This window comes from Saccopteryx leptura, chromosome 2 (genome assembly GCF_036850995.1).
Source record: "Saccopteryx leptura isolate mSacLep1 chromosome 2, mSacLep1_pri_phased_curated, whole genome shotgun sequence".
Classification (NCBI taxonomy): Eukaryota; Metazoa; Chordata; class Mammalia; order Chiroptera; family Emballonuridae; genus Saccopteryx; species Saccopteryx leptura.
In genome coordinates, this window is record NC_089504.1 from 357,614,480 (window position 1) to 357,642,168 (window position 27,689).

At 53.4% G+C, this 27,689-nt stretch overlaps 1 protein-coding gene across 8 annotated transcripts; it reads right to left on the reverse strand.

Annotated features, from left to right (window-relative positions):
* Window positions 1-417: 417 nt before the first annotated feature.
* On the reverse strand, window positions 418-27,689 carry DLG4 (discs large MAGUK scaffold protein 4). 8 transcript variants are annotated; one of them, XM_066364697.1, is made up of 22 exons: window positions 27,671-27,689; window positions 27,373-27,471; window positions 27,054-27,094; window positions 15,669-15,734; window positions 11,715-11,768; window positions 11,518-11,568; window positions 11,196-11,320; window positions 10,928-11,097; window positions 10,704-10,840; window positions 10,422-10,566; window positions 5,420-5,715; window positions 5,185-5,287; window positions 4,924-5,038; window positions 4,396-4,572; window positions 4,070-4,106; window positions 3,953-3,980; window positions 3,776-3,823; window positions 3,595-3,696; window positions 3,087-3,259; window positions 2,014-2,123; window positions 1,412-1,503; window positions 418-1,156 (listed from the first exon to the last, which is right to left on the reverse strand). In XM_066364697.1, exons 1-22 carry the CDS (start codon window positions 27,687-27,689, stop codon window positions 1,050-1,052), a joined length of 2,295 nt encoding a protein of 764 aa, XP_066220794.1. In that variant the 3' UTR covers window positions 418-1,049. The 8 variants fall into 8 exon arrangements, with proteins under 8 accessions (XP_066220794.1, XP_066220793.1, XP_066220799.1 ...); XM_066364696.1 differs by having other exon boundaries at window positions 15,570-15,734; XM_066364702.1 differs by lacking the exons at window positions 27,054-27,094; window positions 27,373-27,471; window positions 27,671-27,689 and adding an exon at window positions 25,972-26,397 and having other exon boundaries at window positions 11,518-11,576; window positions 11,714-11,768.

Here is a 27,689-nt window from a genome sequence, read left to right on the forward strand (position 1 = left end):
AGCTAAGTTTTCAGGGACCTCTGCCAAGCCTGTCCTCCTTCTGGGTCTGTCAGTGACCTCGGACAGAGGTCCAGCCCCTCCAGGCCCCGTTCCTCACCAGAGTCCGTCCTTGGTTTGCAGGGTCCCTCCAAGGCACCTTCAGACCCCCGCTATCCTCTCTGGGGGGAGGGGGGACGTAGAGGAGGATCTGACTCGACCAGACTCATTGCTATGCTCCCACCGGCTCCCTCCTCACCCAGGTCCCAAATAATCAGGCCACACACCAGGTTTCAAGTATCTGTCTCTTCCTTCACTCTCTCAAAAGAAAAAAATAAATAAATTGCAGAAGGCGGCAGCATTTCCAGTCTTCCCCTGGATACCCAACCCCCAACCCCTGCCCCCCCCCCATTCCCTAACCCACCCCCCTCCCCTCCCCCCCAAAAAAAATCCCAGGGGAAAAAAAAAGCCACAGTTAGACCTTCCACTCATGCAAACTGGCAAAGAAAAAAGTGGGGGGCATGTGGAAAGCAGGGGCCCACAGTGGAGTCCCCCACTGATCCCCCCAAAAACCACCTTTGAGAAAAAAAATATGGAAAAACTAAATGAGAAATCAAGGGACATGGGGAGTTATGATGTGGGCAGGGTGACTGCAGACCCTGCCTCAGGAGAAAGCGGAGGCCTGCGGCCCTGCATCCTTGTGGGAGCTCCTTGTGGGGAAGCCTGACTTCTGGAATGTGTGTGTGGGAGGAGATGGGGGAGGGGTGGCCCCCACTGGGTTCATGTGTGCGTTGGGGGCGGGCAGGGGCAAGGGTCCTAAGGAGCAAGGGGCCAGGACAAGGCGCTGGCCACCCCAGACCCCAGCTTCCTGGGGTTCAGGAGCCCAGATCTGGGGTGCGGGGATACATGCAGAGGAGTGTCCCCCCTCCAATGGGCTGGATCCAGGTAAAAAGGAAATAAATAAGAAGGGGTGGGAGGGAGGCTGGGGAGTGCGAGGGGCTTGGGCAGTTCAATCCAGACCCGGGGCCCAGGTGATAGAGGCAGGGCGAATCCAGGCCAAGCCAGGGCAGGAATCACAGTCTCTCTCGGGCTGGGACCCAGATATAGGGGCCTGAGAGGTCCTCGATGACGCGCTTCACCTTGTGGTAGATCTCCTCAAAGCTGTCGCCCTCCACGATGGCTGGGGGTGGGGTGGAACAGGGAGTGAGGCCGATGCCTGGCCAGGGGGGTGGCAACAGCCTCGAGAAGGGGCACCTTTTCTCATTCTCTAAGCTACAAGCCAGGGGGTTGCATCTACCCAAAGCGGCACATCTTTCTAAGCCTTCTACCCAGTGGGCTCCACGTCCCTCTCCCACTCCACTGCTACCTTATTTTCCTGTTTTGAACCTGAGCAAAGGCACATCGTGTGCTGGGAACAGGCTGGCTGCAGCCTCACCTGAGAAGCACTCAGTGAATTCCTGCTCCAGCTTGGTGGCTCTGTCAAAGGCTTTGCGGGCTTGCTCCTCTGTGATCCGCTTATTAATCTCTCTGTGGAGAGTGAGAGAAATACAGACCTGAGGGTGGTCCCACCCACGCTGCTTTTTACTTCCTCCATCCAGGAATGTTAAATTGCAAACAGTACTTTCTTACATGGAGCACGAAGCAAAAAAAATTATTCCCAATATCCTCTAGGGCCACAGATGACCCCACCTAACCCACAACCAACCCAGCCGTGTATGGCCACGCCAGCCTTCAGCCCAAGTGAAGAAATTCAGACTCTAACTCCCAACAGCCCTGGAGGCCCTGGCTCACCCCAGCAGGTGTGTGCCCCAGAGGCTGCTGGGAGTTGTAGTCCTGCCTAGCCCAAGGAAGAAGGGGGGAGAGGCCCGAGATTTCCTGCATCCTCTGGGTCCCAGCTCTCTCTGCACATCCCCTTCAAGGGCTGCTGGAGCCACTTCCCAGGGTTGTGAGGGCAGAGAGTTCAACACAGAGGCCTTCTGATGGCCAGGACCACAGGTGTGGGGGAGTGGAGGGGAGGCCCCCTGGGACCATACTCACAGCACATTCTCCAGGGAGCGGGGGCGGATGAAGATGGCGATAGGGTGCAGGTGGGCCGCCTGCAGCCGCCGCACAGCATTGGCTGAGACATCAAGGATGCAGTGCTTCCCCTGGGGGCAGGCAGCGTGGGCGGAGGGGGACCAGCAGGTGGTGGGAAGGGATAGACAGAGGTACCAGGACAGGACACAGTACATGGAGAGGCAGGGAACAGGAGGTTGGCCAAAAGGGAAGTGACATGGATGTCAAAAGACACGTTGGCAGAGTCAAGGTGGGAAGGGGGTATGGACAGAGTGAAAGACAGAGAGAAAAGGGAAGGGGCCAGCACAAGAGAAGGGGATTGGAACGATGAAGGTGGGTGAGGAACAGGCAGGGAGGGGGCCAAAGGAAGAGGCAGAGCATGGTGTGAGGGGCAGAACCGAATGGAGCAGGGAAGGCCGGAAGGGCAGATGAGGCCAGAGAACACAAAGGAAAAGGAGAAAGGAAGTAGGATAGAGGGAGGAGGGAGGGGAGGACAGACAGAGGACAGACAGATGGAAGGAACAAGAGAGACAGATGGGAGGGAGGAGAGGCAGATGGAGAAAGGATCCATGGAGGGAGAGAGGGCAGGGTAGGGGCAGCGGGGAAGGAGGTGGCACAGCAGTAGGGGAGGGAGGTGGAGACCCCAGGGACAGGCAGGAGGAGGGGACAGGGCCAAAGGGGAGTCAGGCAGAAGGGGGGAGACCGAGGTGGGGGAAGCCAAACCACCAAGGGCAAGGCCACAGGAAGAGAGGAGAAATGGGGCAAAGGGGTGGGAAGGGCAGGCGAGGGGAGAGGAGGGGAGGGAGGGGAGAGGGGCCAGATGGCAATGCCGAGTTTGGGGTCAGGAAGCAAAGGAGGCAGCAGGGGAGCGGGGCACAAGAATGCAGCCGGTCAGACAGAGTTGCCCAAGAGGAGGAGGAGGTGGAGGTGGAGGGGTGGAGTGGAGACCCAGCAGGGAAAGAGACAGAGAGAGAAAGAGTTAGAGAGAGCTGGAGGAAGGCCATGGGGTGGGGAGAAGGGAGGAGGAAGAGGACGAGGTGCCCGCCGGGTCCTACCTGTTCTGCCACCTCTCGCACAGACTGCACACTGGTTCCATACAGGTGGCTGTTGTACTGGCCGGCCTCAATGAACTTGTGCGCTTGAATGTCCTTCTCCATTTTTTCCCGGGACGACACAAAGTGGTAATCCCGGCCATCTATCTCATACTCCCGCTTGGGCCGTGTAGTATCTGCCAGGAAGTCACCCCGCCCCCCAAAGATCTAACCACCATCCCTCTAACTCCAAAGCTGCCTATGTCAGCCCCACAAAGTGCGCAGCTGGTCCTTCCGTGGAAGGTGCTGCTGGGGCGACCAAGACTGAGCGAGACAAAACCACCTTCCCAGCACCCTCTGTCTCTGGCCTGGAATGGCGAGACGCATGGAACAGGAGAGCAGCTGACAAGCGCCCCTTCTCTGGGAATCCCAGTGTCCTCCTGCACCCCAGTGCCCAAAAGAGGCTCTGTCCCCACCTCCTACCCAAGGGCCTCGCCGTCCCTCCCACCCGCATCCCAGGCCGGGCACTCACGGGGAACACAGGATCCAAACTTGTCAGGAAACTCAGAGAGAAGATCGTCATTGGCGCGGTCCTTGGTGGGCCCCAGGATGATGATTGGACGAGCATAGTGCACTGAGGAGAGAGCTGGTTCAAGAGGAGAACGGAGCCCGGGGGCCGGAGGGGCGGGGCCGAGGCAGGGGGCAGGGCTCACCTTCCATCTGCGTCACCGTCTCATAGCTCAGAACCGAGTCTTCCCGACCTAGTGAGAGAAAGGGCACCTGTGAGGGGCTCTGAGGCAGGGGACGCCAGGGCCCCTGAGCCTTCCTGGGCATATCAAGAGAAGCTCCGCCCCTCTCACCCCAGGCCTTCCCAAACAGACCCTGCCTACCCTGTGATCCGGAGCTGGAGCCCCAATCCTAGGAAGAAAGAGCAGACCATGCAGTTGGTTGAGTTCACCCCATGAATCCCTGACTCTTCCACCCAAGTTCACCCCATCTTCACCTACCTTGGCCTTTAACCTTGACCACTCCCGTCGCTCAACCCTACAGGAAATATGGAGGGAGGGAGGGGGACAGGGAAATGTCCAGTGAGGGACCCTATAGCCCTTACCCAGTAGACCAGCTGATGACACTATTTCCCAGCAGTCCCTGGGTCCCTGTGCTCCCAAATGAGACATTTTCCTCAAAGGCATGAGTGACTTATGGTGCCAGGAGGACCAGCAGGTCCCCAAGAAGTCAGAGGGCAGACCCAAGCCCTGCTGGCTGCCCACCCTGGGGGACTTGGGAGATCAGGTGCCAATGGCAGGAAGGTCGAAGGCCCCGGGAGCCTCACCGCCGTTTGCTGGGGATAAAGCCGATGTCGTCAGTCTCGCTGTCCGAGTGCACCCGCCGCGCCTGCCACCACTCCTCATCGCTGGCGTCAATGACATGCAGCACGTCCCCAAAGCGGAAGCTGAGGGCCTGGCTCAGGAAGCCGCAGTCCTTGGTCTTGTCGTAGTCAAACAGGGCCCTAGAGGGCAGACGGTCATCAGTCAGAGCGTGGCTGAGGACTCCAGCAGCCCTGAGACCCAGCTCAGAGGTTCCGGGTCAGGGATCAACAGCACAGCACAGCTGCTAAGGGCATTCCCACAGTGCCAGGGTGCTAGGGTAACCAGGGGCTAGAAGGCGATAAGGATACTTAAGGCTGAGGCTGTTTTCCAATTGACAGGGAGAATTTCAAAATGCTACTCTGCAGCTGAGCCCATGAGCACCAGCTGAGTGTCAAGACTGTTTGGGGAGAGGGAGCTCCCAGGATTTAGGGGATGAGTTGGTGGTGGTGGGGTCACAGAATGAAGAGGAGCCCAGCCAGGAAGCACCCAACCTGATATAGAAACCCCTTTTGGGGTTGCTTCGCAGGGAGGCAGTCCCTGAGCCCAGGCTGCTGTTCATGAGCTGTTCCCGAAGATCGTGAATCTTGGCCTCAAATCGGCTGTATTCTAAGGAGGGACAAGAAGTTTCCTAAGCCCTGGCCCTATACAGTACTGCTGTCGCCCTCCCTCTGCCCCCATTGAAGCCAGAGCTGAAGAGACAGAGTCCTGAGGACCATCTTAGCGCACAAGGGGAGGAACTTTAGGCCTGGTACCTTCCGGTTTATACTGAGCGATGATCGTGACGGTCTGACCGGCATTCTTCAGGGCAATGGCAGCCTGTTCATGGCTGGCACTGCGGAGGTCAACACCATTGACCTAGAGGGAGGGGAGAGGCTGGGTCACTGGAGATGAGGACCCAGCTCCAGCCTACCCAAGCCCCTGCCCAAGAGACCTGGGCCCTGCCCTGAGGGGAGGGGGTGGTGTGGGCAGGGGCTGGCCTTCTCTCACCGAGAGGATCTGGTCCCCCTTCCGCAGCTCCCCACTGAGGTCCGCAGGGCCCCCAGCCAGGATGAAAGAGATGAAGATGCCTTCACCATCCTCGCCCCCAACGATGTTGAAGCCCAGGCCTGTGGAGCCTCGGTGAATGACAATCCGCCTGGGTTCTCGGGGAATGTCTTCCTCCCCCAGCAGGTCCTTGGCCACAGGAGAGTAGCGACGCGGAGAAGTGGGGGTCATGGCTGTGGGGTAGTCAGTGCCCAGGTAGCTGCTGTGACTGATCTCATTGTCCAGGTGCTGGGAATAAGCTTAAGGAAGACGTGGAATAAAGGATGACATGGAAACGCATGGAGGGAGACAGCATCCACCATCCCACCTTCTCCATAGGGACCCAGGGGAGCCAGACTCAGGTGAAGGGGAAGTGATCCTATCAGAGATACTAAGGTGGTTGGGAATCAGTTAACAGCAATGTCGGGGCAGGAATACACAGGGGATGTCAGGGGATGGTTCAGCTAGTGGATAATGAATTTGAGGTTACATGTCCTGGGTATGCCAGGATGATGAGACCAAGGGGAATAGTAATTCCAGGCTTTTGGGGTTTTCTTTTGGTTGTAAAATCCTATAATCTATGAAATTTCTCTCTTCTTTTTTCTCTTGGCCATCCATTTTAAAAAAGAACAAGATTGTTCGTCTAACGGGAAATTCTAATAGGGAAATCACTGCTTGCATCCCTGTGGTGTTAACAGGTGTTCCTGTCTTGTATCTCCTATAAACTATAATTCATACTAGAGACTTGGATTCAAGTTCAATTTTTAGCAAGAATACTCATACATGGTGCTATGTCCTTTCTACTGCATCATTACCGATGCATCATGTCTAGTCATCTTTTTGTTAGTAAGACTAATTGGTCATCTCAGGGGCTGTCAGCCTTTCACCTGAGAGTTTTAACAGCTACTGATGATCACTTCCTGGTTCTAATATATCATTGGCGACAGCAAAATGGCGATACTCTACATTTTTCTTTATTAAGGGAGGAGTATTTATTAGTAGGAATTCTTCTATAAAGAAGAATTTCCCACCTGGCCTGTGGTGGCTCAGTGGATGAAGTGTCAACCTGGAACGCTGAGTTGCCGGTTTGAGACCCTGAGCTTGCCAGGTTAAAGCATATGCGCAAAGCAACTGCAAGTTGATGCTTCCTGTTCCTCCCCCAACCCTGCCTTTCTCTCTCTCCTCTAAGATAAATAAAATCTTTTTAAAAAAACTTTCCACCTGACCTGCGGTGGCACAGTGGGTAAAGTGTCGACTTGCAATGCTGAGGTTGCCGGTTGGAAACCCTGGGTTTCCCTGGTCAGGGCACATATGGGAGTTGATGCTTTCTGCTCCTACCCCCCTTCTCTCTATATATAAAATAAATAAATAATACCTAAAATAAATAAATAAATAAAAAAGAACTTTCCCACATCAACCATTTGGTTACTCTAAGGTGCAGTTGGTACAAAAAGGGGAGATTAAATGTTTGACTTTTCCCCTTTATTTGCCAGTTTTCTGAACAAATGGGTTCCCTAGCCTCCTCCAAAGGTACCCAAATATTTGGAAGAACCATTGTGATCTCATGGATTTTAACACATTCAATGAGCTTTAGTTGAATGACCGTAGAAGCTCCTTCAATTTGGCTCCTGTGTTTTTATGTTTGTTTTTTTACAGGGACAGAGAGCAACAGACAGGAATGGAGATAGATGAGAAGCATCAATCATCAGTTTTTCCTTGCGACACGTTAGTTGTTCATTGATTGCTTTCTCATATGTGCCTTGACCATGGGGCTACAGCAGACCGAGTAACCCCTTCTCGAGCCAGCGACCTTGGGTCCAAGCTGGTGAGCCTTGCTCAAACCAGATGAGCCCCGCGCTCAAGCTGGCAACCTTGAGGTCTTGAACCTGGGTCCTCCACATCCCAGTCTGATGCTCTATCCACTGCGCCACCACCTGGTCAGGCTGGCTCCTGTGTCTTTGACATGACCCTAGCAGTCTTAGATATCTCCCTTGCTTTCTAGTATAAAAAATGTTATGAATTCATTTTCTACATTCCAATTCAAGACTTGGAATTGGCCTTTTCTCCAAGGAGCCAATGATCCTTTTCATAGGTTATGGGATTTAGAAATACTACCACATGATTTCAATATAGTTTTACAATATGATTTCCTATTTGGTAGGATCAGCCATGCTTCATTATTCTTTTCTAAAAGAAATCTTAGCTATTCTCCCAAATGTATATTTCTGGTTGAATTTTAGAATCAACTTGCCAAGTTTCCAGGGAAAGTGAGAGGGGGGGAGACATTAAAATTCGGGTTAGGGTTGCATAAAATGTATAGATTAATTTAGAAAGGGTTGAGATCTTTAACATATTAAGTTTTTCCATCTGGAAACATGGTGGGACTCTCCATTTCTTGCAGTCTTCTTTTATTTCATTCAGTAAAGTGTACTAATTTTCTTCATATAAATCCTACATAATTCTTGTCAAGTTCATATTTCTAAGATTTTTTTTTTGTATTTTTCCGAAGTTGGAAACGGGGAGGCAGTCAGACTCCTGCATGCGCCCAACCAGGATCCACCTGGCATGCCCACCAGGGGGCGATGCTCTGCCCATCTTGGGGCATCGCTCTGCCGCAATCAGAGCCATTCTAGCGCCTGAGGCAGAGGCCACAGAGCCATCTTCAGTGCCAGGGCAAACTTTGCTCCAATGGAGCCTCGGCTGCGGGAGGGGAAGAGAGAGACAGAGAGGAAGGAGAGGGGGAGGGGTGGAGAAGCAGATGGGCGCTTCTCCTGTGTGCCCTGGCCGGGAATCGAACCTGGGACTTCCACACGCCAGGCCGACGCTCTACCACTGAGCCAACCGGCCAGGGCTATATAAGAATTTTATAGATTGTTTTCCTATGGTGAAAGGAACCTTTTTACTCAATATATATATGTATATTTTAAAGAGATAGGAAGGGAGAGAGATGAGAAGCATCAACTTGTAGTTGTGTCACTTTAGTTGTTCATTAATTGCTTCTCATATGTGCCTTGATGGGGGCAGGGGCGGTGCTCAAGCCGGTAACCTTGGGCTTCAAGTCAGCTACCTTTGGGTTCAAGCTAGCGACCATGGCATCATATCAATCCATGTTCGGCTGTGCTCAAGCCTAACAAGCCCACACTTAAGCCAGCAACCGTGGGGTTTCAAACCTGGGACCTCAGTGTCCCAGGTCGAGGCTCTATCCATTGCACCACTACTGGCCAGGCACCCATTATATTTTCTTATTGCTGGGAAGTTACTAACTCTTGTCATTTACCTTACTTATGGCCACATTCTTTTTTTTTCTCGTTTAACTTATTTATTCATTTTTAGAGAGGACACAGAGGGGTGGGGAGGAACAGAAAGCATCAACTCCCATATGTGCCTTGACCAGGTAAGCCCAGGGTTTTGAACCGTCAACCTCAGTGTTCCAGGTCGATGCCTCATCCACTGCGCCACCACAGGTCAGGTTATAGCCACATTCTTAGCCTCCATATTATTTCTAAGTTTTTCAGTTAACTCACTTAGATTTTAAAATGAATAGACAGTATTATAATTTACAAATAAGGGCTTCTCAAGCAGGCTAATTTGCCTCCCAGGGTACATTTGGCAATGTCTAAAGGCATTTTTGGTTGTTCTGACTGATGGGGGGGGGGGCTACCACTGTCATCTGATGGAGGCCAGGAATGCTGTTAAACATCCTACAACGTGCAAAACAAACCCCCACAACAAAAACATATCAAGTGCAAAATGTCAAGAGTATCAATATTGGGAAATGCTACCGTCAAGCAATGTAGAGTAACAGCAGTAACAGGAGACGTCCCTGCCTAGTTACTAACTGAGTGGACACTCTACTAAGATATTATTGTTAGGAAATGCTTATTGTTGGTTTCTGATAACTACTCTTCACTACATTAAGGAAAATTCCTCTGTTTCTAGTTTACTAAGTTCCCATCTGAAAACAGATGTTGAATTTCATCAACTACCTTTCCTTCATCTATTTGAAATGACCTTACAGTTTTCCTCCCTAAACTTTTTAAGACAAGGAATCAAATTCAGAGGTTTACTAATATTACCTTTAGTTTTCTGAAACAAACCCTATTTTGTGACAATGTTATTCCCTTTATGCTACTGTGTCTGGTTTGCACCTACTTTAAACATTTTTTTTTTTTTTTCCATTTTTCTGAAGCTGGAAACAGAGACAGTCAGACAGACTCCCACATGCGCCCGACTGGGATCCACCCGGCACGCCCACCATGGGGCGGCGCTCTGCCCACCAGGGGGCGATGCTCTGCCCATCCTGGGCGTCGCCATATTGCGACCAGAGCCACTCTAGCGCCTGGGGCAGAGGCCGAGGAGCCATCCCCAGCGCCCGGGCCATCTTTGCTCCAGTGGAGCCTTGGCTGCGGGAGGGGAAGAGAGAGACAGAGAGGAAAGTGCGGCGGAGGGGTGGAGAAGCAAATGGGCGCTTCTCCTGTGTGCCCTGGCCGGGAATCGAACCCGGGTCCTCCGCACGCTAGGCCGACGCTCTACCGCTGAGCCAACCGGCCAGGACCTGCACCTACTTTAATTATAAACTTTTACATCTCTATTCAGAAGTAAAATTGGCCTATGCTTTCTTTTACCTTATCTTGTGATCATTTGAACTGCCCTTACAAAAGTGAAATGTGAAACTTTTCATCTTTTCCCATACTCAGAGAAAGCATAAGAATAATCCAGTCCCTCCTTGAGGATTTGATAAAATTAGCCATAAAACCATTATGGCCTTGTGCCTTCAGGTGGAGAAACTTTTGACAGTACTTTCTAGTTCCTCCATGGTAACCAATTTTCCATCTATTCTCCAACCACAGGAAGTGGCAGAGGTTGTAGCTATTACACCGGAAGCATCTGAACAGGAAGTCAATGGGAATGTCATGGGGGTAAAAGGGATGGGTCATGGGCAGCTCTGGGTTTGGAGGACTCTCACAGGTTGTGATGTCTGGGGGAGCATAGCTGTCACTCAGGTAGGCATTGCTGGGCTTGGCCACCTTTAGGTAGACAACATCATACGTGTTCTTCAGGGCTGCCACAGCATCCTCATGCATGACGTCCTCCAGCCCCACACTGTTGACCTGGGGTCAAGGGAAGCAGAGCTCAGACAGAGCCAGAAACAGCCTCAGGAAAAGACACTGGGAAGGAACTGATAAAGAAGCCTGGGTCTGCTCCGGGCCATCCACGTGTGAGCTAGAAAAGTAATGGGGATACTCACCGCCAAAATCTTGTCTCCAATCTGCAACCTCCCGTCTTTGTGGGCGGCACCTCCTTCGATAATCTTGGTTACATAGATGCTGTTATCTCCAGGAATATGCTGGTTCCCTACGCCCCCTGCGATGCTAAAGCCAAGACCTAGATGGAGAGAGAGGCAGAGGTAGATGCCTGGGAAGCAGGCCTTGAGTAGGGGACAGTCAATGCAGGGGTGGTGACATGATCTACCTTTAGGCCCCTTGATGAGCTTGATCTCCATAAGTTTCTCAGCTGGGGGCTTCCTGCGCATGACGTAGAGGCGGACAATGGAGCCTGCCTCCTTGAGGGCTTCCACCGCAGCTGAGTGGGTCACTTCCCGCACATCCACTTCATTTACAAACAAGATGCTGTCATTGACCCTGAGGACAGCAAGGTGGGTCTGAGCCAGGAGCTTTCTGCTGCCCTGGCCCTCCCTTTTGAGGTGGCTGGTATCCTAACCCCTGTCCTCTCTCCCCACCTGAGGCGGCCATCCTGGGCTGCAGCCCCACCAGGAATGATCTTGGTGATGAAAATAGATGGGTCGTCACCAATGTGTGGGTTGTCAGTGCCACCTGCGATGCTGAAGCCCAGACCTGAGTTACCCTGAGCAGGAGGAGAAGAAGGTCAGCTCCCCTCACTTCACACTCTTGGCAAAGTGAGTGGGAAGGAGAATGGACTGGGAAGCCGTGACCAGAGCAGGAAGGGACGGCAGGGTTAAAAGGCTGGCCACCTGAAAACATGGGTACGCAGAGAAGCACAGACACGGAGCAAGGGGACCTCAGACGGAGGAGCTTGCTCACCCTTTCCAGTGTGATCTCCTCGTATTCCATTTCCCCCTCGGTCCCGTTCACCTGCAACTCCAGCACGGACCAAAACCACAGAAACAGTGAGACAGACATTCCTACCTAAGAACTGACCTCTCCCCTACTGCTGGAACCCAGCAGATCCCCCTCTCCCTCCTTCCTTCTGCAATGGCCCCAAAGTCTAAACAACTCACATATCCTGGGGCTTCTAGAGTGTCTGTGTTGACAATCACAGGGGGAGAATTGGCCTGTGAGGGCAGAAAAGGAGAGAGAAAGCTCCCTGAGCCTTGGCTCCAGAAGTAGTCCATAATTAGGAGTCCCACCAGCCTGGCCAATCTTTCAGCCCGTTAAGCAAGCCTTCTCTGCTGCCCTTCAGGACCCTCAAGGACCCAGCCTCAATCCATATTACACACACACACACACACACACACACACACACACACACACGTGCACAGACTTGGCTCTGCCCAGCCCAGGCCCCCTCCATGTAGAAGGAGATGTTTGAGAAGCCAGAAGGGAGAGACAGCCAGACTGGGGCAGCAGATGGTAAAGAGTAGGGGGAAGGGGAGCTGGCTGGGGGGAGCTTCTCACCGGATGTAACACCACAGAGTGTTACATGCCTTACGTGCTACACTCATAAACCCCAGAGCTTAAGTCCACCGGGTCCTGCTACCCTCTTCCTGTCCCACATCCCTGTCCCTATATGCCCACATACACCCTGATACTTTCATAACCCTCCCTTAAGATTTACTCCTCACCTTTACACACATTTGCCCTAAACTCTCAGCCACAGGAACCCGAGATTCCTCCAGATGCAGGCCCTTCCCTCCCTTTCGGCTGCCAATCATCTATCTAATCCACCTTTCCCTCTAGGGACCCTGTTGCCTAGCAAGAGTATCTACGCCCAGCCAAGGCCCGTTGTCAGGACAACAGGAGGGAGGAGGGGCGTGGCCTAGAGGCGGCCAAACTCCCCAACGCAGAAGGGATCAGCTAGCCCTGCCTCTCCTATCCTGGGACCTGAGTCCCCTTCCCCCAGCCCCCCATTAGCCAGGCCTAAAGAAGAGAGAAGTCCAGGCTATGTAGGTTTGTAGAAACAACGCATTCAGAATAACCTCTCTTCCTCCCTCCACTATGCCCCTCACACTACGCAGTGCAAAAAACATCAGGAGGGGAAGTGGTGAAAGACATCCGGGTACTACCCTCTCATCTATCCCCTCCACCCGCCCCCACACCCACACTTCATTAAAAAAAGAGTTAAACTAAGGTCTGCCCAAGCCCCTGACGTCAGTGGCCTCTAAACAGCAGGGTCTCTAGATTCAGGGGCGGGGACAGCTTTAGTCCAGTCCTAGGGGCTTCCCCAATTGCCAGGGCAACAGAAGCCATATCTCCAAGGCAACGGGAAGAGGCTGCCCAGAGCCTCCTTCCCGTGTCCCCAACCTAACACCTCCTTAAACAAATATTTGTGTAGGGCCTACCAAGCGCGAGGCATTCTTCGCAGATTCCCCAGGCCCCTCTTTCTTCCCCTCCAAAGGGGTCTCTCCTCTCTCCTGCTGTTTCCAAATACGACACATTATCGTTTTCAAGCCCTCTGATAGATTTCATATTCATAAACCTATTAACATCATCCTCTGACCCTGCACATCTCAGCAAATGCTGTTACCAAACCAACAGCCACTGACACCAAAATCTCATCTGCATGTCCACCCTCCATACTGTGGCCTATCCTCAATCCCCACCCCCATGCTAGAACCTTCCATCCTTCATCCCTCTCTATCCCCTCCCACGGCCTCCATCCACATCCCTGCCCCACCCTTCAGTCTCCATCTTCCAACCCCAGGCTTCATTCTCCATTTGCTTCCCAGTCCCAATCCACCCTCCAGCCCCAACCCTTATTAGTCTCCTGTCCTTGTCCCCTGTCCTGATTTCTGATTCCTAAGAAAGATCAGCACCCCTCTTTCTTACCTCATCCTCAAACCCTCAAGATTCTATCCCCAAGTCACAATACTTCCTGCTCAACCCATTCCCCATCTCCTCTGAAACCCGGGCCTCTCCTGTCTGCCATCTTAGGCCTCGTCCTAAGACCTCCCACACACACACTTAGGCCTCCAGCTCTCTCCTTCCACTCCCCTCTGCTTCCTGAGCACTGACTGCAGCAATCCCTAGCACTGGACCAACTGCCACCTCTCAAGCCTCCCTCCTCTCATCTTCTTGCACCCATGGACGATGGTTCCATCTAAAAAAAAAAAAAAAAAAGGCATCTCTAGGCCCTAGCTGATTAGCACAGTCGGTTAAGAATGTTGTCCCAAAACAACAAGGTTGCAGGTTCGATGCCCTCTCAGATCACATACAGGAGCAACCAAAAATTCACGAGTGAGTAAAACAACAAATGCTTCCCTTCCCCCTCCCCCCTCTCTCTCTTCTTCTCTTTGTCTCTCTGAAAACCAATAAAAGTTCAGCCCTGGCTGGATAACACTGGAGCATCGTCCTGGAGCGCGATGTTGCTGGTTCGGTTCCCTGGTCAGGGTACATTCAGGAGTAGCTCCACGTTCCTGTCTTGCTCTCAAAAAACAAACAAACAAACCACCTCCAGTCTCCCTTCCTTCACACCTTGCAGCCCCCAGAGTTTCTCAGGAATATTCTGCACCATCTCTCCATCCCCAGGGCCTTACTTTCCTTCCTTTCAATTAGCTCAACCTGTTTCCTGATTTCAGTCTCACCCCAGTCTGTCCCCTTCCACAGGACCTCTTACCTTCTGTTGTCTCTCCATTTTGTTATACGACAGAGAATGGTCTTGCTCCCTCCAACTCCTCTCCCACCAGCCACCACCTTCTCGCCCCAGAACCTGCTGCTGCCCCCTCCCTGCCCCCCTCCCTTCTCATCCCTGGGCTCAGAAACCTCCTCGCCACCATCCATCATCCTGGTGCATTGTCAGCAGCCACCCCTTCCCCAAGACCCTGAGAACCTAGCCCTGACCCCACAATGGCCCCCTCATTCTCGTTCTCGCAGCTTGCCTGGTGCTCTTCATTCCTCCCCATCCTGTTCTCCCAGAAGAGGAGACTGGCTGGGAAGACGACGGAAAGGAGCCTGGAGAATGGAAGGTCTCAGAAACAAGGCCTCCCCGGGACTAGAGAAGGAAAATCAGAGATGAGCACAGAGGAGAAGGGGAAACAGGTGGTCGGAAATAATAATGGGGGACAGACAGGGTAGAGAAGAAAACCTAGGCAGAGGTGAGAGCCCAAGAGGATAGATGAGAGAAGGAGGCAGGGGAGAACAGGAGAGAAGTGATAAACAGTGACGTGGTGAGTGGGGGGGGGGGGAGCGGTGGGAGGCGGAGCTGGCTGACTGATGAGGAGGACTGCGCTGGCCACAGAGGGCCTGAGCTGGGATCAGGGAGAGGGAGCAGAGTGCGTGGGAGGAAGAGAGAGACAGCATCAAGAGCCAGCCAGCCAGCCAGCAGGGAGGGGCGGGCAGCGAGGAGGGGAGGAAGGCTAGGAGCAGAACAAGGCTGGGGCGGGAAACAGAGGCAGAAAGCCCTACAACTAGCAGTCGCAGGCCTGAGAGATGGAAAGAGCTGTAGACTGGGGGGCCAGGGAGAGCCAGGCCCAGAGCTGGGAGATGGAGGGAGGAGGCCAGGAAGGGACAAGAGCAAATGAGGGAGCAGAAGCTCTGAATGGAGCTCTGACACAGAAAACAGAACCAGGTAGGAAATGTGAAGGAATGAAGGAGGCCTGGGCTTGGTGAGCGCCCGCACGCATCCCAAAACACGTGCACATAGACACACAGGCAGACACACCCCCATCCTGGCTTTGAGCTCTATACCTGCTCTCACTTGCCTGGCCTCTGTTTCTTCTCTGTAGGAACAAGGTGTTTTTAGCCCCTCAAAAGCCCTCTCCCCCAAGCCCCAGGAGCCCAAGCCCCTGTCCCAGCCTCCCCTCACCGACGGCTCTTGGCTCTTCTATCGCCCTACCAGCCCTTGGGGGTGGTTGCAGCTCCAAGGTTCCGAGGGCTGGGGCCCGCCGCACTGGGGAAGGGCTGCCTGAGTCTCCTACCTGGAGGGGGGAGAGGTGGGCGTGGCCCACGACCCCGTGGACGGCCTCGAGGTGGGACAAGTTCCTCTCCGCCACCTGCACCAGCTCGGGGGCGTTTACCTGGTTGGGGAGGTGGGCCGGGCTGTGCTCCAGAGGGGGTGTGTCTTCATCTTGGTAGCGGTATTTCTGGGGACAGGGACGGAAGTGTCACTGGGGCAGATCCAGTGCCTTAGGCTCCATGTTGCCAGCTCTTCCCCCAGTGTAGTGCAGGAGACCCTAGAGCCTGACCAGTTCCTCCCGCCCGCCCCTCCAGCCCATTGGTTCCTCTCTCTCCACCCTACCCACACCCCCTCTCCTGCCAAGGCCTTGGCACCTCTCATCTCTTCCTAAATCCTGGCCATACTCCCCAACTCCTCCTCCGCCCATCCCAAGACCCCAGCCTTCTCCCCAGCACACTCCCTCCCCTGGCCTGTTTCATCACATCACCCCTTTCCCAGGCCTTCGCAGTAAGTCCATCCATCCTTTCAGAGCTCCACCTCCTCTGAAAGTGGTACCCACATTCTCTACATCCATCCCCAAATTCTCTCCTTCTCTCATCATCTCCATTTCACTCACCTGAGGACCCTAACTCCACTCCCTACATTGTAACCACTCTCCTCCCAACTCCAGTTGCCGCTCCTGGTCTCCATTCCATCCGACCACCACCCCACCCTCCTTGCCTTAGTCTCTCCACTGCAGCCTTTACCTCATAAGACTGGCTTTCCAGTACCTTCCATACCCAAGGCAGGGACTGCAGTCAGGCCCTTCAACTAGCAAATCCTTTGTCTCAGCCCCCCAGGCAGGACAGAGCTAAACCCCCAATACGTTTCTCCAAAGGCCCTGCTGGTTGCCAAGTAGTCAGCAGAGGGGCCCCAAGAGTCCAGCCCCACCCCAACACATACCCACAGCCCAGCCAGCTAATCGGATGTGCTAGAAGGGGGTGGGAGAGAAAGGAGGGGGGGGGTGCTCAGAAAAGGGGAAGGAAGAGGTGTCAGGTTCCAGGTTCCTGACAAGGAAGAGGGAAGCGTGCTGAGCCTGAGGGCGAAATCCTGGTCTTCCTCTGGCCTTTGGAGTAAAAGACCCATCATCACCCCTGACTCCCTTCTCAACTAACCACCTGCTGTCTCAAGGGCTCTGTGCTGGCTTAATAGGGACACCAGTAAATGAGATTAGCTGGGGGCCAGATTGAGGAAAAGGGCAGGTAGAGATGGCAGGGCAGCGAAGGGCAGCAATCCTGCCTGCACCCTACCACATCTGCCCTCCTCCGGAGCTGGCTCCCCAGCAGCAGACCGTCCCCAACCCCAGGCTCAGGGGTGTCTATGCGGGGCTTCCTTGGGGACTGGGGAAGACAGAATACACTCCCCAGGACACGTGGGGTAAAAAGAGAATTTCCCTCTCAAAAAGTGTCTGAGAAGCTGAAAGTACCCCAACATCTGGAGGGCAACAGTTGCAAGATCCACCTGAAGGAAGTATATCAAAGTCGACTCCTGACAGGAGAATATGATTCTGAAATTTGTGAGGATAATAAACCAAGGCTGAGGCTGTAACTCGGTTTTGGCTGTAGCTCAGGGTGCGGTAGGAGAATGGAGGGAGGGAAATGAAGTCTCAAACCGAGGACACTGACAACTAGCATCAAGAAGTACCTTGATACATATGACGAGCCTTAAAGAAGGAACACAGCCTGACCAGGCGGTGCACAGTGGATAGAGCGTCAGACTGGGATGCGGAAGACCCATGTTCAAGACCCCGAGATCACCAGCTTGAGCATGGGCTCATCTGGTTTGAGCAAAAGCTCACCAGCTTGGACCCAAGGTCACTGGCTCCAGCAAGGGGTTACTCGGTCTGCTGAAGGCCCACGGTCAAGGCACATATAAGAAAACAATCAGCCCTGGCCGGTTGGCTCAGCGGTAGAGCGTCGGCCTGGCGTGCAGGGGACCCGGGTTCGATTCCCGGCCAGGGCACATAGGAGAAGCGCCCATTTGCTTCTCCACCCCCCCCTCCTTCCTCTCTGTCTCTCTCTTCCTCTCCCGCAGCCAAGGCTCCATTGGAGCAAAGATGGCCCAGGTGCTGGGGATGGCTCCTTGGCCTCTGCCCCAGGCGCTAGAGTGGCTCTGGTCACGGCAGAGCGACGCCCCCGGAGGGGCAGAGCATCGCCCCCTGGTGGGCAGAGTGTAGCCCCTGGTGGGCGTGCCGGGTGGATCCTGGTCGGTCGGGCGCATGCGGGAGTCTGTCTGACTGGCTCTCTCCGTTTCCAGCTTCAGAAAAAAAAATAAAATAAAAAAAATAAAAAAAGAAAACAATCAATGAACTAAGGTGTCGCAAAGAAAAACTGATAATTGATGCTTCTCATCTCTCTCTGTTCCTGTCTGTCCCTATCTATCCCTCTCTCTGACTCTCTGTCTCCGTAAAAAAAAAAAAAAGAAGGAAAACGGGCTCAAGATGATACACTCTTTTTCTGACCCACAGATGTGAAGAGTAGCATCCTGAGCTCCAGGTTTCAATACCATGGGCACAAAAAGCAGAAGCAAAAGGAGGGGGAGTATCCGCTAAACAGCCTTCCTCAAAGGCTGGGCCATCTTGGATAACAACTCAACGAACTGAAAGAGGCTGTTCATTCCACATCCTGAATAGGTGGTCTTCAGCCTGGACAGTGCAAGAGCTGGTGGGCAGTGCCCCGGGACTAGGGGGGGCAGGCCACTCTCCTCCCTCACTTCACAAGGCCTCCAATTCCCAGATAAGAGAGGTGGGGCCAAGGCTTGCAGCTTCAAGGTGCGGAGTCTGGGAGAGGGTTGGAGTCCAACCTTCCTCCACCTTCACCCCATCTCCCAGAGAAAATTTCTGAATCTAATGATGAAATGTCAGGTGCACATAAAGAAAATGGAAACATGGGAAGGGACATTTCATTGTTTATTCTAGAGAGGAAATGAAGGTAAATTATCACAGTGAGACTGCAGACACTCTCCCCTGCCCCACCCCCATGGGGGTCGAGGGGTCCAGAATTAAGGAAAAGTTTTCCGGGGATTGGGAGGCGATGTGACCACTATGTGATGGAAATAGGAACCAGAAAAGGGTACAACGTTCCCAGAGTGTGGCTGAAGGAGGTAGGGCCTATGTTCAGCCCTTGGAAAATTTCAAAGTACATGTATAGTAGCAAGGGGTGGGGGTGGGGGACAGAGAAGAGTAATTCTGAAACTGGAAACTGGGAGGAGGGGGTTGGGACCAGTACCTCTCAGTCCTACAGGACAACTAAAGCAGAACAGGCGGGAAAGGAGGATCCCCTCTTTTACCCTACTGGGACTCAGGGCCTGGAGCCGCGACAGCTCGAATGCTATAGGGACCAAGTCTGAACCCCCAACATATTAGCTCATAAGACAAGTAAAAGGTTTGGGGGGTCAATACTATTCCTCCTCCCCTTGGTCCCCTCCTCACTGTAGCCCCATCTGCACAAAATAACCTGGGAGCGAGGCTTGCATCCCCAAAATAGAGGGGTGTGAGTGAAAAGTGGATGATGGTAAGAGGGGTGCCCCATTGCGCCTGTCCGCGAGACATTGCAACCCAGCGACCCCGCGCCAAGCAGAAGGAACGGCGACAGGCTTGAAGCTTGCACCCTGAGATCTGGAGGGTCCGGGAAGAGGGGAGCGGGGCCAGAGCCCGTACCGCGGCACGTACCACGCAGAGACACATGGAGGCGAATCTGTTCCGAGCCGACATGGAGAAGGGGAGGGGGGCTGAGGGGAGGGGTGGGTGGGAGAGCAAGGGTTCCGGGGTTGGGGAGGGGGAGGGGCAGAGGGGCGGGGGCTGCGGCAGCAGCGGCAACGGGAGGCTGCGGCCCGAGGGGGGGGGAGGAGGCGCCTGCGCAGTGCGGGAGAGCGTCATGATGGGAGAGAGAGGGTGAGGGGAGACCCTCTTGGCCATCAACTTTCCTAGTTCCAGCTGTTTCTTGTGGACTTCACCTTCCACAGTCTACTCCTATTCCGACCCCTCTACAAATAGAGACACTGGAAATTTACCAATTGATGGCTGTGGTTCTCACGGGCCCCCCTTGTTCTACTTTATCAACCACAGCTAAAATCACCAGGCCCCTAACTATTCCCAAACCTCACCAGAGCGCTCAGCACTACTGGACTCCCAGGGTGCAGGGAAGAAAGCAGCACTTCTCTCACTTCAGGACCCCCAAGGGTTCTAAACTGTCTCCCCTAAGCCCATTCCCCCACATCCCCAAAGGTTGTTAATGTTGACAGCTTCCGTCAGATGCAAAGACATCTCTTGTTCTAACCAGCAGTTGAGTCAGTCCCATCTGATAGCCAGACAATGCTTTTCAAGAGTTTAAGGATCACAGATCCTTGTCGTGCCCTCAAATTAATCTTCCCCTTAAATTATCCCCTTTAAAATCATATCTGCCCTGGATGGATAGCTTGGTTGGTTAGAGCCTTGTCCTGAAGTACAGAGTTTTCTGGTTCGAATCCTGGTCAGAGCACATACAGGAACAGATCAATGTTCCTGTTTCTCTCCCGCCCCCCTTTCTCTCTAAAATCAATAATAAAAATTATTAATTTTTTTTGAAAAAAAGGAAAAAAATCATATCTATCCCTACATCTAGTAACAGAGATCTTTTTTATTTTTTTACAGAGACATAGAGTCAGAGAGAGGGATAGACAGGGACAGACAGGAACGGAGAGAGATGAGAAGCATCAATCATCAGTTTTTCGTTGCAACACCTTAGTTGTTCATTGATTGCTTTCTCATATATGCCTTGACCGTGGGCCTTCAGCAGACCGAGTAACCCCTTGCTCAAGCCAGTGACCTTGGGTCCAAGCTGGTGAGCCTTTGCTCAAACCAGATGAGCCCACGCTCAAGCTGGTGACCTTGGGGTCTCGAACCTGGGTCCTCCGCAGGGGTCTAATGCAGGGGTCGGGAGCCTTTCTGGCTGAGATCATGAACGCCACATATATTTTATTATTATTATTTTTTTTTTTTTTTTTGTATTTTTCTGAAGCTGGAAACCGGGAGAGACAGTCAGACAGACTCCCGCATGCGCCCGACCGGGATCCACCCAGCACGCCCACCAGGGGGCGATGCTCTGCCCCTCCGGGGCGTCCCTCTGCCGGGACCAGAGCCACTCTAGCGCCTGGGGCAGAGGCCAAGGAGCCATCCCCAGCGCCCGGGCCATCTTTGCTCCAATGGAGCCTTGGCTGCGGGAGGGGAAGAGAGAGACAGAGAGGAAGGAGGGGGTGGTGGAGAAGCAAATGGGCGCTTCTCCTATGTGCCCTGGCCGGGAATTGAACCCGGGACTTCTGCACGCCAGGCCGACGCTCTACCACTGAACCAACCGGCCAGGGCCGAACGCCACATATTTTAAAAAGTAATTCCATGAAAGCCATACAATGACCCGTATACATTATGCATTATCCAATAAAAATTTGGTGTTGTCCTGGAGGACAGCTGTGATTGGCTCCAGCCACACCCACAACCATGAACATGAGCAGTAGGAAATGAATGGATTGTAATACATGAGAATGGTGGGGGTTTTTTTGAGAATGTTTTTTATATATATATATATATATATATATATATATATATTTTTTTTTTTTTTTTTGTATTTTTCTGAAGCTGGAAATGGGGAGAGACAGACTCCCGCATGTGCCCGACCGGGATCCACCCGGCACGCCCACCAGGGGGCGATGCTCTGCTCATCCGGGGCATCACTCTGTTGCAACCAGAGCCACTCTAGCGCCTGAGGCAGAGGCTATGGAGCCATCCCCAGCACCCGGGCCATGTTTGCTCCAATGGAGCCTTGGCTGCCGGAGGGGAAGAGAGAGACAGAGAGGAAGGAGAGGGGGAGGGGTGGAGAAGCAGATGGGCGCCTCTCCTATGTGCCCTGGCTGGGAATCGAACCCGGGACTTCCGCACACCAGGCTGATGCTCTACCACTGAGCCAACCGGCCAGGGCCTATATATATATATTTTAATGTGCCTTGACCATGGGCCTTCAGCAGACCAAGTAACCCCTTGCTTGAGCCAGCAACGTTGGGCTCAAGCTGGTGACCTTTTGCTCAAACCAGATGAGCCCTCGCTCAAGCTGGCGACCTCGGGGTCTCGAACCTGGGTCTTCTGCATCCCGGTCTGACGCTCTATCCACTGTGCCACCACCTGGTCAGGCTGTTTTATATTTTTAACGTTATTTTTTTATTTTTATTTATTTTATTTTATTTATTCATTTTAGAGAGGAGAGAGAGAGGGAGAGAGAGAGACAGAGAGAGAGAGGGGAGAGAGAGACAGGGGGAGGAGCTGGAAGCATCAACTCCCATATGTGCCTTGACCAGGCAAGCCCAGGGTTTCGAACAGGCGACCTCAGCATTTCCAGGTCGACGCTTTATCCACTGTGCCACCACAGGTCAGGCCTATTTTTTTTTTTAATAAAGATTTGTCTGCGAGCCAGATGCAGCCATCAAAAGAGCCACATCTGGCTCGCGAGCCATAGGTTCCCGAACCTGGTTCTAATGTAAACATCCAAAAAAGCAGTCTTCAAATTTGTTTGGTGTCCCCTGTACAAATCGCCGAATCTAATGAAATAGTCATGACTTTCTAATATACCAGTCCCCAATACCACCAGACTCCAATTTTAGGGAATACTTAATGTACTTTAAAGCTGACTCTCCGAATTAAATTGCAATTCTTCAATTTATTCCCAAACCCTTAAATTAAGTGATATTTACCAATCCCTTTTCTTTACCCCACAATTTCATACAATATATCCTTTTCTGAATGCTCTCCCTACATCTCGACATCCCTTCCATGATTCCGAATTCCAACTGCATTGGAATATTGCTTCCAAATATATCAATCTGTCCCACACCCCAGCCTCAAAAAATATTCACTAAAGTAAGACACGGCCTGCAATTTGCAGTGACCGACAAATCTTCCAGAACACCCCAGTCCGACTGCCTACATTCTCTTCAGAGGCTTCCATTTTCTCCCAAACAACTGGACCTGAAAGTATCTCTTCCCAACATTCTCCCATTGAACGCCCACCTTTCCAACCCTTAAAGCCCAGTGAGCGGTCTCAAATCTGCTTCTCTGAAATGCTCACACAAGGCAGAGAGGACGGACTTCCCTAGAATCTCGCCTATGCCTCCTCTTTCCTGTTGATCGTTGCCTGTTAGATGCGCCCCCAAGATGACCCTCAATGCCCTAGTTTTATATATGGATAGAATGCTTGGATCCTCAAAAGAAAACAGTGCAGAAGAGATTGGACTCGAAATTTCTTCTAGAATAGAAAAACCACAGTTCTCCACCAGTAGGCGCTATGACCCATTAGGACCCTCCCCCACCCCATTTCCTTTTTCCCTCCATTTTCCGTTTCCCAGTTGCCTAGCAACGCAGCTATCAAGGACTTTGCTGTCGCCTAGCAACCGTCTCCTTGGAACATGGAGCGAGGTAGGAGGTTGTGCTCTGATGAAATCTGAACAGGCCTCCATCTTAGGAAAAATGAGACGTCAGATCGCCCAACCCACGGATTCTCCTTTCCAAAGACCCCCCGCGCCCCACAGTTACTTAGACGAGCCCCTCACACCCTGTCTCATTATAGCACATGGGACCATGCTCCGCCCCTGCCAGGTCAGCTCCTCCCTCCCCTCAGTCAGGTTACCCAGTACTAAGGCCCCACCCCTTTCCGAGGGCAGTTGCCCGCCAACCTAGAGTAAATCAGACCTCGCCCACCTGCCACCAGGAGACCACGCCCCCGTTCACTCCCCGCCCATTTGCTCTACCGGCCTCACTCACACTGTCCCTTCGCCACGCCCCTGTCGGCCAATGAATGAGGCCATTGGCCACACTGCCCCGCCCCCGTTGTCTTAGTTTTGCCCAATAAGGACCACCCGAAAGGATTAACCGCTTCGCCTCTGGGTGGTCAAATACTCCCTGGTCTTTCCCCACCTCCCACCTACCCCACTAGTTCTGCTCCGCCCTCCGCCACCCTCGCCCGGCCCTCAAGTCAGCCACGCAACTTCAGTCGTAGCCGGTTACCATGGCAACGGCGGCGGCAGTGCGGGGAGAAGGGGGAGGGACGGGGGCGGAGTGGGAGAAAGAGATGCTCAGAGATCGAGAGACTCCTGCAGAGAGAGGCGCAGCCACAGAGTAAGAGTAAGTGGTAGCTATAAAAGCAGAGTTAGCACAAAGCGCAAGGCCTCGCTGATGCTAGGCATTCAATAAACGTTCCTTAAATTACCGCAGCAGTAGTCTAAATATAGGCAAGAGAAGATGGACGATTCTCAAACGGAGCTGGGAAGCTCAACGACCTGTGCACCCCCTACCCCACCCAGTATCGGGGCAGGGGGCCCGACAAGAGCCATGTGCCCCCTGCTGGTTCCTCCAGGGCTACCCTTCACTGCCCTGGATAGAAATGAACCACAACTCCCAACAGTCCTACGGCAGCAATCCTCTAACATTGAGGGATCTTGTGCCTCAAGGCCTTATGGGAGTTGGAGTCCCCGCCATCCCGCAACTGACAAGTTTTCCGACCCAGGAATGTGGCCAGCCTTCCTCCACGCCTCTGTAAAACCCCGAATGCATGATTCTCTCTGTGCAAGGATCCTTTCTTCAGGGATATTCAATCCTGGGCTCCAGGGAAGAAGTAGGAGTCTGGAAGGGAGATGGAGAAGCACCCCTTCCCAGAATAGCTGCCAGTGCAGGCAAGCCCCTCACCCTCACTCACATATGTGCTCACGTGTTGGAAGCAGAACCCACACATTCCAACTGGCTTTCTGTGTCCACCTGTCCAGGGAGCCTAAGTCTAAGAGGCAGGCTAAGGGAGGAGACAGGAGGAAATGAGGACCAGAAGACATTAAAGGAGAGCAGGCCAGAGAGACAGAGGCCCCCAAATTTACTGAAACTCACAGGGAACAGGAGGGTGCCGACAAGCAGCGTGGGAGAAAGATCACAGAAAGAGGGACAAGCAAGTAGCCCTAGAGAGCGGGTGGGGGCTCCAGACCCAGAGGTCCTCAGCCTCCAATTTCTTCCATCTATGCTCACACACCCACGAAGCATGTGTGCACACATGTGTGAGTTTGTGACAGGGAACATGTGTGTCCTCAGCTCCCTCCCCTAAAAAGCTACAGTTCCCACTAAATATAACCCCCTCCCCAGCCTGTGACTCACCCAGACCCCGCCTCCCCGGCCCCCACTTCCTGTCCCACCCCCCAACTCCCAGCTGCCTGCTACCAGCCCATGCCTCCTTCCACACACCAGGAATCCAGCTTTCCATTCCCAGAGTCTCACAGCCAAGACTTAGGTATCCTGCATCCACCAAGAGCTTGCATGTGCTCCCCATCCAATATCTATCTTCTGCCCTTTCCAGACTCCAACCACAGGAACACCCTGGTATAGATCCTCACTGCTGCCAGCCCTGTCCTCCTACTCCTTCTCACCCCAGTCACCTTAAATACGGGTGTTCTCCCCCACCTTGATCCCAAGTGGCTAAGGTAACAGGAACATTCCCCTCCATTTACTCTTCTCCCAATTTCTCAACCAGGGGTAAAGTGTGGAGGGAGAGGATTACATTGGGCACCTGCCTGGGCCATCCCCAAATTTTGTACCATCCACTTGGGCCCCCTCCTCAAATCCCCTCTCTTCCAGAACCCCTCATTCTCCCCCTCAGGAGCTGGCAACCTCAGCTGCTGCAACATTCTGTCTCCCATCTCCCATGGGAGACCCCAGATCCTAACCTTACCTGGTCCATTCCCTCAGGTGATCTTGTGTCAGGCCCCAGCCTTCTGACAACTCCTAACTCTCTCCATTCCATATGATTGAACCCTAAATTAACAGTTCCTTCTAACTGAGAGAGCACCCCAAAATATATCTACCAGAAGATGCTGGTTCTATAGCCTGAGGGCCCACTCCTTCCCACCAACTGACACCCCCAGACTGGTCAGGCACTCACAACCAATAACCTTCTACCTCTGTGCCATAAGCCCCCTTAAACTGAACAGGGCACCTGGAGGCCAGCTTGTCCCCCCGGGGGAAGGGGAACCCCCTATATAGTCCATCTTCTAACAGACACGAGCAGGACTCCCATTTGAGCCAGGCTTCTCCTTAAATAAGTCTCTCTTAGACATGGCTGATGAACCTCAAAACCACCAGATCCCCCAAACCAGAGGACCCCAAATTTTCCATCTCTCTACAGGTACAAAGGGATGACTCCAGGGGGCACCTGTGGCCAAAGTCAGCGTTTTCTCAAATGTGAACCCCAAAACTAAATTAGGACCCCAAATACATCTTCTGATGCTCTCACTCCAGGGGCTCCAGCCCCAGATTAGGCCTGCCTAATTTCTACCCACAAACTCATATTCTCCCCTCCCAGTTTAGAGTCCCCCCCCATCATGCTTACCTTGGTTGTCACTATACAGAGACAGTCCATGTTGGGGGGCCTGGCCGCGGCAGCGGGTAAGGGGCTCTGACTTCATCGGAGTTTCGTTCCTCCCCTCCGCGGGTTCTCACCCCTCCCCCCTCCGCACCCCACTTTTGCAGGGGTGGCCAGGATGGGGGGAGGGGTGAGAGGGGAAAGAGGGTGTTGGAGAAGGAAAGGGTAAGGGAGCGTGGGAGGGAGGGGAAGGGGGCCCTAGAAGGGGGTCCCTAATGGAGGGGGGACTTGGGGAGCACACCCCGGTTCTCAGGAGGGGCGGGGGCACCGGGGGCTAGCAGCCCCAGAGTTCGGGGGCTGGGGCATGAGCTGAGATGGGGGAGGGGAACTGGATTTCGGGGAGCCCCGGGGTGGGGGTGTCTTGCCTACCGGGCAGGGGCTAGGGGCCTTGGTGGGAGGAGTGGGGTGGGGGGGGTTGGAGGTGGCAGCGGCCGAGGGAGCCGTGGAGCCAGAGGAGGGAAGGGGAGAGAGGAGGAGAGAGGAAGCAGGGGGAGGGAGGGAGGGAACCAGGAGCCAGAATGGGGGGGTGCCTTGGCAGAGTTAACTCCTTCAGTGCTGGCAGGAACCCGGATAATGGGAAAGGAGATGGAAGCAGAAGCGGAGAGGCCCTGAAGCAAACATGGAGACCTGGCCAGCCACCAGGGATGACAGCAGACACGATGAGGCTAGATTTCATTTCTTAGAGGAAGAGGCACCCGTCGTTGGGCTGGGAGCACCAATGATTGTTTAGATACGGGAGAGAGGCCATGGCAGGGGCTAGGAGGGAGGGAATCCCAGGGGCCTAGTTCTCCCTCGACATTCACAAGAGGAAACCTGAGAAACAGTTATATCCTAAACTCTTCAGTACCTGGAATTGGGGCAGGCAAAGAGGAGGGAAGCATGAAGGAAAGGGGCTCGACAACGACAGGAGAGTGCATTCTCTGTGCCCCTGATTTAGGATTTTGTTCCCAGGGTTCCCAAATCTCAGTTCAATATCAGCATTCTTTCACTCAACCCTCCAGCCCTGTCCTCTCCTGGAGGAAGTTAGGCCCCCAGTTTTGCCCCCTTACCTGACTCTCTGAGATGGAAGCCTCATAATAGTCCAGGATGTCTGCACAGGAACAACACTTAGTTACCTCCCCACCCCCAACCTCCTAGGCCACCCCAGCCATCACCTTGCCTCCTGCTGTCTAGTAAGGGAGGAGCTTCTCCAGCCAAAGCTGGCAGGTAATGAGGAGGGACACTGTGGGGAGGACCCCTGCATGAAGCTCTTGCTTGGACCAAATGATCTGCAGGTTCCCAACCGGTCCCCAAGTTCAGTAATTGCCCCTATAGGCCCAGGCCAGCCCTTTCCACCACTGTTCCTTAAAAAAAATTGGGACTACTCACCCAGCAAGGCCTGGAAAAGGTCACTGTGCAGCACCCTGAGGAGAGGGGGTGCCCATCGCAATAGTGGGGGGGCCAGGAGCCAGAGGGCTGAGCTGGGAGCTGGTGACATGCAATTGAGGAGAGGGTGGATTGGGACCAGCAGGAGACACAGAGACCACTGCACTCACTCAGCTGTCTTCCCACACTTTGCCCTTTCACCCTACACTTGATGGAGAGGTTCAGTGAGAAGGATTCCCAAGAGTTTCAGCCCTCCACTGCACCCCCAGGCTTCTCCTTCACAAGGATTCCTGTTTTTTACCTCTTGGTCTCTGAGACAT

Coding starts and splice junctions, on each gene's coding strand:
- DLG4 (XM_066364696.1), bottom strand. Junction 5,716..10,421: donor TCCCCCAGACATCACAACCT/GTGAGAGTCCTC, acceptor GTCTTCCTTAAG/CTTATTCCCAGCACCTGGAC. Junction 4,107..4,395: donor TTTATCCCCAGCAAACGGCG/GTGAGGCTCCCG, acceptor TATTTCCTGTAG/GGTTGAGCGACGGGAGTGGT.